The sequence below is a fragment of the Cavenderia fasciculata genome (genome assembly GCF_000203815.1).
Source record: "Cavenderia fasciculata unplaced genomic scaffold Scf_EU5ZYIE02H8LDV-5, whole genome shotgun sequence".
Taxonomy (NCBI): domain Eukaryota; phylum Evosea; class Eumycetozoa; order Acytosteliales; family Cavenderiaceae; genus Cavenderia; species Cavenderia fasciculata.
This window is the reverse complement of record NW_004457639.1, coordinates 1-12,215: the sequence shown is the minus strand read 5'-3', so window position 1 is coordinate 12,215 and position 12,215 is coordinate 1. Positions and strand designations below refer to the sequence as shown.

The following is a 12,215-nucleotide window of genomic DNA, read 5'->3' as shown; positions in this document are numbered from 1 at the left end:
TTTTGAAAGAATATATAAATATAGAATAATAGAATAGAATGGATAAACAAGTAGCTGATGTTATTAACCAATGGTAAGGAGTCATCGAAAGCTTGCTATAATATAGAAAAGAGGTCACAGAAAACTTTGTTTATAAACTAACAACAAACCAATCTATCACTCTACTCTCTTCGTCGTCGTTGTTGTCGTTGTTATAGCTCTCACACCGTTGGTGTTACAGGTTTAGTAGTTGTAGATGATTCTGGTTTATGTTTAAAGGGTATATAAATATATAAAACGATCGATAGATAGATAGATAGATACAAATTCAAAGCTCATTGATTCTTACAATCGTATGATACCTTCTTTCACCAATTATAGCTCATGGATCAGCAAACTCTTCAACAGCTGGTTATTATAAATCACTTGTAGACAAATCTAAAACCTTAAGAAACAGTAACGAAGTACCAAATATTACAATTGAAACTGATTCATCGTATGATCCTACCCCAAAAACTATATAGATAAAGATATCTTTACCGTTAGTATTAATTCTAACACCTCTCCTTTCTTTTAGTAATATTTTTATTCAAGGAAATGATCAAATTACATTGGGTATTCACAAATTACCATAAATCAATCATGGTACAATCTTTTTAGTCAAAATATATATATAAATTTATACTTGTAGTTAAATATTAATATTTAAAAATCAATCAACAACAAAAGAAAGAAAGAAAGAGATATCTCTCTCTCTCTTTCTCATTTTCATTTAAATTATTGCACAATCTAACGTAATAGATTAATTTATTATTATTTTCCCCTCCATTTGTTTTAATTTAATTTAATGTTTTATCCCCTATTATTAATTATATAATTGTAATGATACTATCTATGATTATATATCCAACTGTTGTTTTGTTTGTTGGACATCTCTCTCTCTCTTTAAAGAGTTAAAGCTCCAGTTGTAGTTGAGTTTGGATCAGCAGATGAACCAGTAGTTGTTCCAATAGTTGTCCCAGTTGTAGTAGTAGTAGTCGTAGTAGTTGAATTGGATGGACCAGTTGTTGTTGATGATCCATTATCAGAACTACTACCATCATGACCACCAGAGTTTCTTACAAACTTTAACCAAATAATAAGAATGATTGATACTAAAAGAACTAAAATGATACCAGCCATAATAAACTTGTTTGCTATTTCACGTCTTGACATGGTGGACAATGTTTTACGAGCACGTCCCAATAATGAATCGATAGAATCGAATCTCTTTTCAAAACCAACCAAACGTTCACGTTGTTGTGCCATATTATTGAGAGTGTCTTCTGCCAACTTTTTATCTTGGTTGACTTGATCGTTGGCCATTCTAATCATACTGATACCTTGTTCCAAGGTTTTGTTTGATTTGGCAACCTTTTCACGTTGTGTCATCGATGCACTATTGTTGAAATCACGGTAGGCTGGTGATCCCAGTAGATCAGAGTAGTTCTTTTCACTCTGATACTTGTCCTTTAGTTGTTGATATGTCTTTTTAGCTTGATAGAATTGTGAAAAGTATTGTTGTGTCGATTTACCAGTTCTATTGGATTCCAAATTCAAACTCTCCAATGATCCTTCGATACTGTTTAATATATTTTCAATCTTTTCCAATTCTCCACGTTTTTGTTCTAAATATAAATAGAGTAGAGACAATAGATATAGGATGATCAGAACCATATAGTTTGATGATGATGAGATAATAATAATAATATTGTTGTTGATGCTGATGATTTACCTTGAGCTACATTTTGAAAAGAGTTAATCGATTGATCAAATTGTCTAAAGAATTGTTTAATTTCTTCTTCATATGATTCAAATAAACTCTAATTACACAACAGAGAGAGAGATAGAGATAAAGTAGAGCAAGCAAGCAAGTAAGTAAGTATTATAGAAATATAGTTTTCATCTTGTAATATAATCTTCTCATCACATCAACATCACACTTACCATTCTTATTCTTCTTTTATTATTGTCTTCCTACTGAGATGACCTATATAACCTATCTATCTATCTATCTATCTAGATTCTGTTCTTTATAATCTACCTATAACAATATATTGCTTTAATAGCCGAATATTAATATTAATTACTATCCTTCGCTTCTCTCCCCCTAAATCCTTCAGTTGGGTGAAACTGGGGGGTGGTTCATTTTTTTTTTTAATTTTTTTTTAATCGGGAAAAGTTATGATATTTATTATTGCTGAGAGTTAATATTTGCTTTATTTAAATACATATCAATTTACCCATCTTTTAATTGTCATTGTATGATGAAGACGATGATGCTTAAAAGTGGTTTGAAGCGGATAAAGATAACCAACCAACCAACCAACCAATCAACCTTTCAACCTTTCAACCTTTGACACGACAATTATCTGAAGTTGTTATAACAATAACCAACACGGTGGCGGTCAACCTTTTAAAAGTATTATCATATACTACTACTACTATACAAACAAGTGAAAGATGTACAGTGATCATTTTATTAAGAATTGATCATCCATCTTTTAAAGGGTCCCTTTAACCAACTTGATGGCATCACCAACCTAACTATTACATCTCCTCCATGCTCCTCGTCACATTATATTTTGCTATCATCATCTTCTTCTTTACTACTACTACTACTACCTACTACTACTCCTCGATATCCACCAAATTTAACGACGATCGTATCAAAAGATAATCTTACACCTCGTTTTACACAATCAATGATCATCACATGTGTCGCTCACACCACAAAGTGAGGTCACTGACAACAAGATGATGATCGTTTATCGGTTATGTATAGAGTAGTGTAGATACTACTGCTACTGGCAGTAACAGTACATAGATAGATTCTCTATCTGACGGACAATGTTGTTGATGTTCTCCAATTGAACAAAATCAGGAACATACTATCGGTGTCTACAACTTTTACTTTTTTTGAAACAAAGATGGTTCACATGTTCACATGCGTTTTATGATTCAATCAAAAGAACATTCTGTAAAAGGAAGTGCTCGTAACCAATCATATTATAATCTCTAGTAGGAGGAGGTTTGATTTGATGGATGCGATGTACCTGCCAGTCTGTCTGCATCACACCCTCTTCTGATATTATTGTAACCAACGACGATCATTCACTCATCCATCCATCAATCCATCCAATAATCACTACACTAGCAAAATATGTGATCACGCACGAAAAGAATGAAAGTAGATCTGTTGAAAGGTTAAAATAAAACACATACACATACACACACTTCAAAAAGCGAGAAGTTGCTGTTATTTTCGATATCTGTTGTGATATGTGGAATGGAATTTTGGAAATTGGTTGGTGGGTGAATTGTGTTGTTGTTGTTGTTGATCGAATCAAAACTTCAATTTAAAGTAAGAATGGATTAAACCAATAGTACTATTGGTAACACAATACCCATGGGTAAGATTGAGAAGCATCTCCCTTTGATCATCATATCAGGCATATTCATTGGACAAACAATATTAATATCAGAACCTCACCTCACTTTTCCTCACCTCACCCCCCTCCTCGTCCTCGTCGTATGTCTCGTCCAATTATAAAATTAGCTAAATTTAAGGAGGGGGGGCGAAATGTTGTTATTGTTGGAAGCACATTGTTCTCAGTTTCATAATTAAATACCACCCCCCACCTCGCACCACCCAACACTGTACGAATATTTTGTTAATTAATAAATCGTCGTCGGGGGATGGTGGTGGTGGGTGGGGTGGGGGGTGTATACAGATGATAATACTATCAATCTGTTGTGTTGATGGATCCAAAAACTGTTTAATCGTTGGAGAATTTTCAATTTTCCAAAAGGAGAAACTGGTTGGTGTGTTGTTGTAGGTAATGGAACTCTGTCTGTCTGTCTGTCTTGGATTGATGTGTGACTGGGATCCCAGTACGTTCCTGCATTAGCAGCATCGTATGTTTGTTCTACCTTATCGGTGACCACCATGAAATCAACACACCAATAATATCAAATACCAATAACTTTTTAAAAAGATTATCAATTCGCATGATAGTAAATTTGGTAAAAGAGTTGGTTGGTGGGAGAGAGAGAGAAAGAGTGTTGGGAAAGAGGGTGGGGTGATCTAGATGATGATAGAGTTTCTATATTGCTGCTGCTGCTGCTGCCTGCTGCTCCTATTCTTCGACTACTAGATTTTCGTTTTACCAGCAATCTGTCCTCCTAATCCATTTCTCCTACCGCCTCTGGCGGTGGTTTTTACCAATTGTTGATGTTGTTGTTGGAAAATGGGTGGTGTTGTGATACTTTCCAAAAAAAAAAAATTGGAGCTTTTTTAGAGAGTCGATCATGGAAGGATAGTTTGAAACCAGACCCCCAGTAGTCGATTATAAATACGAGGAGTATTTTAAACCAAAACATATAACAAATCAACAAATAATAATAATAATCAACTCACTACATATAATCTCTTTAATATCCTACAAATTCTTGAAAAAATGTTATTTGGTATGACTTTTCCCAAAAATATTTAAAATTTAATTAAATATTAATTTTAATATTTATTTGTTACTTTTTTATTTCTTTTCTTTAGAAAATTTAAGATCTCTATCGACTGTCAAAAGTTCTTCATTTTCTTTAACCTCTTTTCAAAATGATTCTAATATTTTATCTAGTCAAGGAATTAATCAAATTTCGGCTAGTTTTAGAACTTTAGATCAAAATGGTAGATACCCAAAAAAGTCTAATAGTATGTAATATTTAGTAAATAATATTTTATCAAAATTTCCATTCATTTTCTAATATTTTTTTATAATTAAGAACTAGGTAATTAAAAATATTCTTCCAAAGAAATAATTATTTCTTTTTTTTTGTACATTGTCAAGACTTTTTTCTCGATTTATAATAAGTCATCTCGAATCCTTTTTTGTAATCATAAGATTATAATAATAAAGTAAATCATATATTTGATTAAAAAATAATATTATTAAACCCAATCAAGATGGTTGATTGATTGAGTATATTACATTTTTTATTTTTTAGATTTGAAATTTGATTTCAAATCTTGATGATTAAACTGTACATCTTGGAAAATCGATTTTTGATTCGATTGTTGTTGTTGTAGTGGAGGATATTGATCAACTGATTCAGTAGAATCATAAAATGATTTTGCTGGTGAAAACTTAAATTTGTTGTGGTTATTATTATTATTATTATTATTATTATTTCTCTTTTGATTTTTGTTTCCACCATTATTATTATTATCCAATTGACTTGGTTTTAATAATAATTGATCAAATTGAGATTCCAAATTTTGTTGTTGTTGTTGTTGTTGTTGTGGAGGATGTTGAGATGATTGTTGAGGAACTTTATAATTACTATTTGGAGTATCAAAGAATGAATCCTTTTGTTGTTGATTTCTTTTGTTGTTATTATTTTTCTGTGGTGTTGGAGTTGAAAAGTTTGTATAAAAGGATGATTCTAGATTATTGTTTTGGTGGGCATTGGGACCTGTTCTCCGCGGTGAAGCTGGTGGTGACTCTGGATAAGGTGAATACCCATCGTTTTTGATTTGAGATGCTGCTTGTGGAGTTGTTGCTGGAGTTGTCTGTTGTACTTGTAAAGGTGTTGGTAACTGTACCTGTTGCTGTTTTTTCTTTACACTATTACTACTATTAATACTATTACCATTTTCATTATTATTATTATCTCTATTTCTTTGCATAATAATTTTTGGTGTTGTATCTTGTTGTTGAATATTATTATTATTATTATTATTATTATTATTATTATTATTATTATTATTATTATTATTATTATTATTATTATTATTATGATTTGGTGTTGACTTTGTTGTACTATTTTGGTTTCCATTTTGATTACCATTTTGATTTCCATTAATTCTTTTAGCTTTTCTATTTGCAATCCATTTTTTCAATTTTATAAAAAATGGTATAGATCTAAAAAAGTTCTTTTCCTTTGTAGGACCTACAGGTTTCTTTGAAAACGTTGGTAATTCATCAATTACCATCCATTCAATTTTCTAAAAGTAATAAATATTAAATTTAATAAATTATTCTCCTCGTCCATTTCTTTTTCTATTTCTATTTTTTCTTATTTACACTAATTTCTTTTCTTGTTCTAGGACAAAAATGAGTTTCTTCACTAACACCTTGAATGATAAATAATTTAATTTTCTGTTGTTTCATAAATTCGATTTCAATGTAATGTCTTGGATTGAGATATGGACCAATATCAAAACCAACCTCTTCCAAAACCTCTCTTACTGCGCAGTCAGAGTCTGGTTCATCCTTGTTGACCTTGCCTCTTGGGAAACCCCAACTCGATGAATTATAACCACGTACAAACAATGCCTTTTCCATGGTTGGGTTTAGAATGATGGCACCATACACTGGTACTCTTGTCTTGTACTCTGAGAATCGCTTTAAAATATCTTCAACGTGAGCCTTGTGTGGCGACAAGAGAGGACACTTTGCAAAAAACACCTTTGTAAACTCTGCCAACGAGTATTTTGGTAGGTGTGGATGATCCTCTCGATAGAAATCGTCATAAAACCAATAGGCAGATTCAACTTGAAAGAGCATACGCTCAAACGATTCCAACTCTTCAGCTGGAATATTAATTACAAATCTACTTGCAAGATCTTCAAATATTGCTGATAATGATGGTCTATTTGGGTTTTCTTCACCTCTTGGTGTTATTGGTGTTTCAGAAGGTTGTGATTGATTTGGTGGTTGTTGATTTGATTGTGGTTGAGGTGTTTGTTGTATTGGTTGCTCTAATGTTTGTTGTTGTTGATGTTGTTGAATATCTTGATGCATCATGTGAAGATGTTGCATAAAAGGAGGTGGCATATTATACATGTTCATGTTCATATTCATATTCATAGGATCATGTGACATCATTGGAGGTGGTGGCATTCCAACGCCTCCCATTGGATGATGCATAAATGAATTGGGGTGATGATGATGTGGATGTAGAGGAGGAGGTGCCATAAATGGTGGAGGTGCACCAAACATGTGACCTGAATGACCCATTGTATCTGGCATCCCTGGATGATGCATAAATGGTGGTGGAGGTGTCATATGATGATGAGGATGATGAGGTGGTAAGAATACTGGATGCATTTGTTGCATTTGTTGTTGTTGTAAATGTTGTTGTTGTTGTTGTTGTTGTTGTGAATCATTACTATTGTTGTTATCTGTATTGTTAGAGACTATTGTCCCTTTTACTTCATTTGAAAAGTACATTATCTCTATATCTATATTATTATATGCGTCTTTATTCTATTCTATTTATCTCCCAATCTCACTGTCTCTCTCTTTGTTTGACAAATTACTATATATCTATTTCAAAATAAATAATTTTCAACTAATTTTAGTTTGGTTGTGCTTGTTTGGGTTTGTAAATTTTCATTTTATTTTATTTCTTTGTCCGCAACAAACAGATAAATAGATACATTCATATTCACAAGACCATCATACATATTTACATCATTAGTTATTAATCTAACTTTTAAAAAAAAAAGAGAATGATAATGTAAACCTAGAAGATTTATTAAAAAATAGTGATATCCAATTTGAATGAACAAGGTTTCTACAATAGAGTTTTGGTTGAAGGATCATTGGGATTGGGTGATTTATTATTATTATTATTATTATTATTATTTTCTACCACTTTCTCTTCAAAATTACTATCTTTTAAATCTATTCTTTCTAAATTCAAAAAAATAATCTTCAAACCAAATTAGAGCACGTGTTTTGTGTGTTTTATTACTTTTTTAAACCATTCTTTTTGTTTCACAACAGATAAATAGATCATTATTACTTACACCTTTTTTGTACTAGAATTGGATTAATCAATTATTTTTAGATCTAATCAAAAAAGGGAGATAAGATCCCTTTCTTTCTATTATGTTTTTAAAAATGGAATAACCTTTTGAATTGTTTCTCTCTCTCTCCTTTAAAAAAGAGAGAAATATGGTTCAATTGATTAAAAGAGAATAAGTATTTATTTATTTAATCAACTTTTTAAAAGAATGCAAGAAAAAGATTTGACTGATATTTCAACAAAAAAGAAGAATGTAATAACAACAAATGATTCTGCAACATGGAAAAGAATATTGGTAGATTTATTAAAAAATAGTGATATTCAATTTGATGGACCAAATGATTGGGATATTCAAGTGATGAATGAAGGATTCTACAAGAGAGTTTTGGTTGAAGGATCTTTAGGACTGGGTGAAAGCTATATGGATGGATGGTGGGAATGCAAGAGATTGGATTTATTGTCGTATAGGATTCTAAAAAACAAAATTGAATTGCCAACCAATTGGAGTGACATTTTTAGAATCGCCATTCAATATGTCTACAATTTGGAATCAAAAGCACGTGCATTGATTGTTGGATCAAAGCACTACAACACTGGTAATGATATTTTTGAAGCTACATTGGATCCAATGTACATGCAATACACTTGTGGTTATTGGAAAGATGCCAAAAATCTAGACGAATCACAAGAACATAAACTAAGACTAGTATGTGAAAAGTTGGGTCTTAAACCTGGAATGAAACTGTTGGATATTGGTTGTGGATGGGGTGGACTTGCCTATTATGCTGCCAAAAACTATAAAGTCTCTGTTGTTGGTATTACCATCTCTGTTGAACAATTAAAGTATGCCGAGGAAAAGTGCAAAGGTTTGGATGTAGAGTTTGTCGTTTCAGATTATCGTGACTTGAATGGATATCAATTTGACCGAATGACTAGTATCGGTATGATTGAACATGTTGGACCAAACAACTATCGTAACTTTTTCGAGGTGGCCAGAAGAAATCTAAAAGATGATGGTATCTTTTTACTCCATTGTCTTGGTGGCACCAAACCTACCAAGATTTGTGATGAATGGACCGCGAAATATATCTTTTCAATGGGTGTAAGTCCATCCATATCTGGTATTACATCGGCATCTGAACTACTATTTAATTTAGAAGACCTACACAACTTTGGGGCAGATTATGATCGTACTCTGGTTGCTTGGTATGAAAACTTTAACAAGAATGCATCATCTTTGGATACATCAAAATATGATGATAGATTTAAAAGAATGTGGACATACTATCTTTTAATGTGTGCTGGTGGATTTAAATCTAGATCATTAAATCTTTGGCAATTTGTATTTACTCCTCATGGTTTTGATGGTGGTCTTAGAGTTGCTAGATAATTAAAAACAACAATAGCAACGTTGTATTATTATTTTTAATTTACAAAAAAAATATATATATATAATTTATTTAATACTACCTATTAGCATTGAAACTAAAGTATTGATAAATAAAGTATTATTATTATCATTATTATTTTCTACAAGAGGTACTTTTTCTTCTTTTTCATCTTCACCATCTTCTTTTTTTTCTTTTTTTGTATCTATAGGAGTAGTAAGTGGAGTAGGAGGAGATGGAGATGGAGGAGGAGGAGTAGAAAGTTTGGTCACATGAGGAGTAGAAAGTTTGGTCATATGAGGTGGAGTGGAAAGTTTGGTCATATGAGGATATGGCAATGGTGGTGCGAATTTTGTTCTTTTCTTCTTTGTTGGTGGTAGTCTCATGGATTGTTTAATTTTGTTCCTGTTATAGTTGTAACACTTTTTGCAATGATTTCTTTCATTATAAAACATTGACACTGGAAGTGGAATTAATGGATCGGTTCCACAAACAAATTGATGTGTGGGAAATGTGCAGATCCTTACATCTTCAATGATAATGTCATTCTTTTCTTGTATGGGATCGGTGGTGGTAGTGGTGGGTATTTCAAAATCACAACTATCCTCTATATAGATAAATACCTCTTGAATGAAATCTTTCATTTGCATTTCCATAATTAATTCTTGATCTGGATCTAAAGTAGTAGGAGTAGTTGTGGTTGTAGTACTACTACTACTAGTAGTTTTTAACTTTTTCATAGTTGATTCTATTTTGGTATTATTATTATTATTCTTCTTATTACTATTCGGTTCTATTTTGGTGTTATTATTCTTTTTATTATTAATATTATTCTGACCAACCAATGTTTTACTTTTGATTGATGAATTATTACTTTTAATATTCTTTTTGTTGTTGTTGTTGTTGGCTAAATTTGAACGTGATCTTGTTGTTGTTGTTATTGGTACTCTGCTTCTACTTTGGTAATATCTCTCGCATTGCCTACATCTTGATAATTGACCATTCTTTCGAATGTAGAATTGGTCGGGGTAGGGAAGCTGTGGTTTGGTGCCACATATCTTTTCGTGGTTTGGATTTTTGCATGTAACCAGGAGCGGTGGAGGATGTACATCCTCGGTCTCTGTGTCTTCCATGTCATCGTCTGACGATGATAGATCATCATCACTATCAAATATCCTGTACATCGTTTCAGAGGTGGTAGTAGTGTTGGTGGTGGTGGTTGTCGTCGTATTATTCTCTCCAGTATCCGTAACATCACTCTCTGTTTCATAACAAGAAGGAGTTGTACAAGATGATGAATGATAACTTTCAACGTTATTATCATCGGGTGTAGAAGTGGATGTAGTAGAAGAAGAACTTTTTTTCATGTGACCATCTAAATCCATTTGAATGGCAAAAGAGTATTCATCTGATATAGTGTCACTATCACTATTATCCATCTTTCTCTTTTTTATATTAATGTCCATACTATGATTATTATTATTATTATTTGTTTGTTGTTGTTGTTGATTATCTACAATGATTGGTGGTGGTAGAGGTTGAGGTTGAGGTTTAGGTTGAGGTTTATCTTCTATTTCAACTTCTTCTTCCTCTTCTTCCTCTATTATCTTATTATTATTATAATGATAATTAATAAATAAGGGATGATTATGAGTATTGATATAGGTAACTCTAAAATTATTATTATTTGGAGATAGTTTTTGGACATTCTTTGTAGCCTTGCATTCTTTTTCAAAACAGGTGTAATTCTGACATAGAAATTTACTATTGTTTACAAATTTGATGGTGTTTAGCAGCCAATGGTATTCATCCAAGGTCGGTAGCAGGTCTTCATCTACGACTATTTCATTCTTGTTGTTGTTGTTGTTGTTGTCAAGGTCGTCTTCATCGTCGGACAAGAGAGTACTTGTTTTACTTGTCCTCTGCAGACGACTGCCAACGCTACTACTAATACTAGCCTCTTCTCGTTGCATTCTAATGCAGCCAATACATTCTCTTGAGCATTTCTTTCTATGTGCAATCTGGTCGTGCCCAACCCTGCTAGCATGACACGGAAAGCTTTGAATATACCTTCCCTTATCATCGACTTCATTCCACGAAGATATACATTGATCATGTGTACAAACTAAATCATTATCCTCTAATCCTGTTGATGATGATGATGATGATGATCTAGTTTTCATTCTTTTTCTAAATCTCTCTCTCTCTCTAGAATGACCAATGATCAGTAAACATAAACATTAAACATAATTGACTCGCTTGCTGATGTTAGTTAAACATACTCTTTTATCTATCTATCTGTCTGTCTATCTATCTCTATCTCTAATTAACAATTGATACTAGTAGGACTGATGATGATGATGATGATAGGTGATTGTATTATTGCAGAGATCATCATGTGATGATGATTTATGATAAAGATGTGAAGATGGGTATAAATTATATGTTTGCAAGGGTGGAAAGATTCACAAAAAATTACTTCAAAAAAATGAATTGAATTTTCCCTCCAAAATAAATTAATTTTTTAAATTAAAATGTCAAGTCGTCACTGATAGATAATTCAAAATGTCAATCAGGATTTAGAATGTCAAAGGATACTCCTTTTGGAGTCCACTAATTTTCACTCATAAAACAATATAGAAAAATATTATATTAATTAGAATCAAAAATATTTTTCTTGGCAGTGACTGAAAGTAATTCTTTTCTTGTTCTCTCCTATCGGGAGGGGTGCTCAGAAGGTACAAATGAGGAAATTTTTTTTTTTTTTTTAATAAAATCTTTGACCTCCCCATCACCGCCGAAGTCATATTGTTTATTTTTAAATTATTGATTTAATTATTATTAATTTGGAGTAGTTGTTAGGTAGTGGTTAGTTTTAGTTAGGAAGGAATGCGATAGGGTGAAGCTAGTTTGCACCAAATGAGAGAGAATTTACTAAAGTTTGCGATCAGTTCGAGATTAGTGACCCGACCATCGATCAGGTTGACATTTAGCTAG

At 32.1% G+C, this 12,215-nt stretch overlaps 6 protein-coding genes across 6 annotated transcripts; 3 read left to right on the top strand and 3 right to left on the bottom strand.

Moving 5' to 3' along the window:
• Positions 1 to 38: 38 nt before the first annotated feature.
• Positions 39 to 614, top strand: DFA_09803 (uncharacterized protein; the record flags this gene model as incomplete). The annotated part of the gene is made up of 4 exons (XM_004351651.1): positions 39 to 73; positions 198 to 259; positions 361 to 475; positions 557 to 614. The coding sequence occupies 4 exons, from the start codon at positions 39 to 41 to the stop codon at positions 612 to 614; spliced, it is 270 nt and encodes an 89-aa protein (XP_004351703.1).
• A 310-nt stretch (positions 615 to 924) lies between these two features.
• vti1B (putative v-SNARE family protein) lies at positions 925 to 1,968 on the bottom strand (the record flags this gene model as incomplete). The annotated part of the gene is made up of 3 exons (XM_004351650.1): positions 925 to 1,646; positions 1,754 to 1,841; positions 1,966 to 1,968. The coding sequence occupies 3 exons, from the start codon at positions 1,966 to 1,968 to the stop codon at positions 925 to 927; spliced, it is 813 nt and encodes a 270-aa protein (XP_004351702.1).
• Positions 1,969 to 4,478: 2,510 nt separating this feature from the next.
• On the top strand, positions 4,479 to 4,814 carry DFA_09801 (uncharacterized protein; the record flags this gene model as incomplete). The annotated part of the gene is made up of 3 exons (XM_004351649.1): positions 4,479 to 4,488; positions 4,574 to 4,729; positions 4,801 to 4,814. 3 exons carry the CDS (start codon positions 4,479 to 4,481, stop codon positions 4,812 to 4,814), a joined length of 180 nt encoding a protein of 59 aa, XP_004351701.1.
• A 197-nt stretch (positions 4,815 to 5,011) lies between these two features.
• Positions 5,012 to 7,486, bottom strand: dcp2 (mRNA-decapping enzyme 2; the record flags this gene model as incomplete). The annotated part of the gene is made up of 3 exons (XM_004351648.1): positions 5,012 to 6,022; positions 6,102 to 7,286; positions 7,460 to 7,486. The coding sequence occupies 3 exons, from the start codon at positions 7,484 to 7,486 to the stop codon at positions 5,012 to 5,014; spliced, it is 2,223 nt and encodes a 740-aa protein (XP_004351700.1).
• Positions 7,487 to 8,038: 552 nt separating this feature from the next.
• On the top strand, positions 8,039 to 9,220 carry DFA_09799 (uncharacterized protein; the record flags this gene model as incomplete). The annotated part of the gene is made up of 1 exon (XM_004351647.1): positions 8,039 to 9,220. The coding sequence occupies one exon, from the start codon at positions 8,039 to 8,041 to the stop codon at positions 9,218 to 9,220; it is 1,182 nt and encodes a 393-aa protein (XP_004351699.1).
• A 66-nt stretch (positions 9,221 to 9,286) lies between these two features.
• DFA_09798 (uncharacterized protein) lies at positions 9,287 to 11,401 on the bottom strand (the record flags this gene model as incomplete). Its single annotated transcript, XM_004351646.1, has 1 exon — positions 9,287 to 11,401. One exon carries the CDS (start codon positions 11,399 to 11,401, stop codon positions 9,287 to 9,289), a length of 2,115 nt encoding a protein of 704 aa, XP_004351698.1.
• Between the last annotated feature and the right edge of the window lie 814 nt (positions 11,402 to 12,215).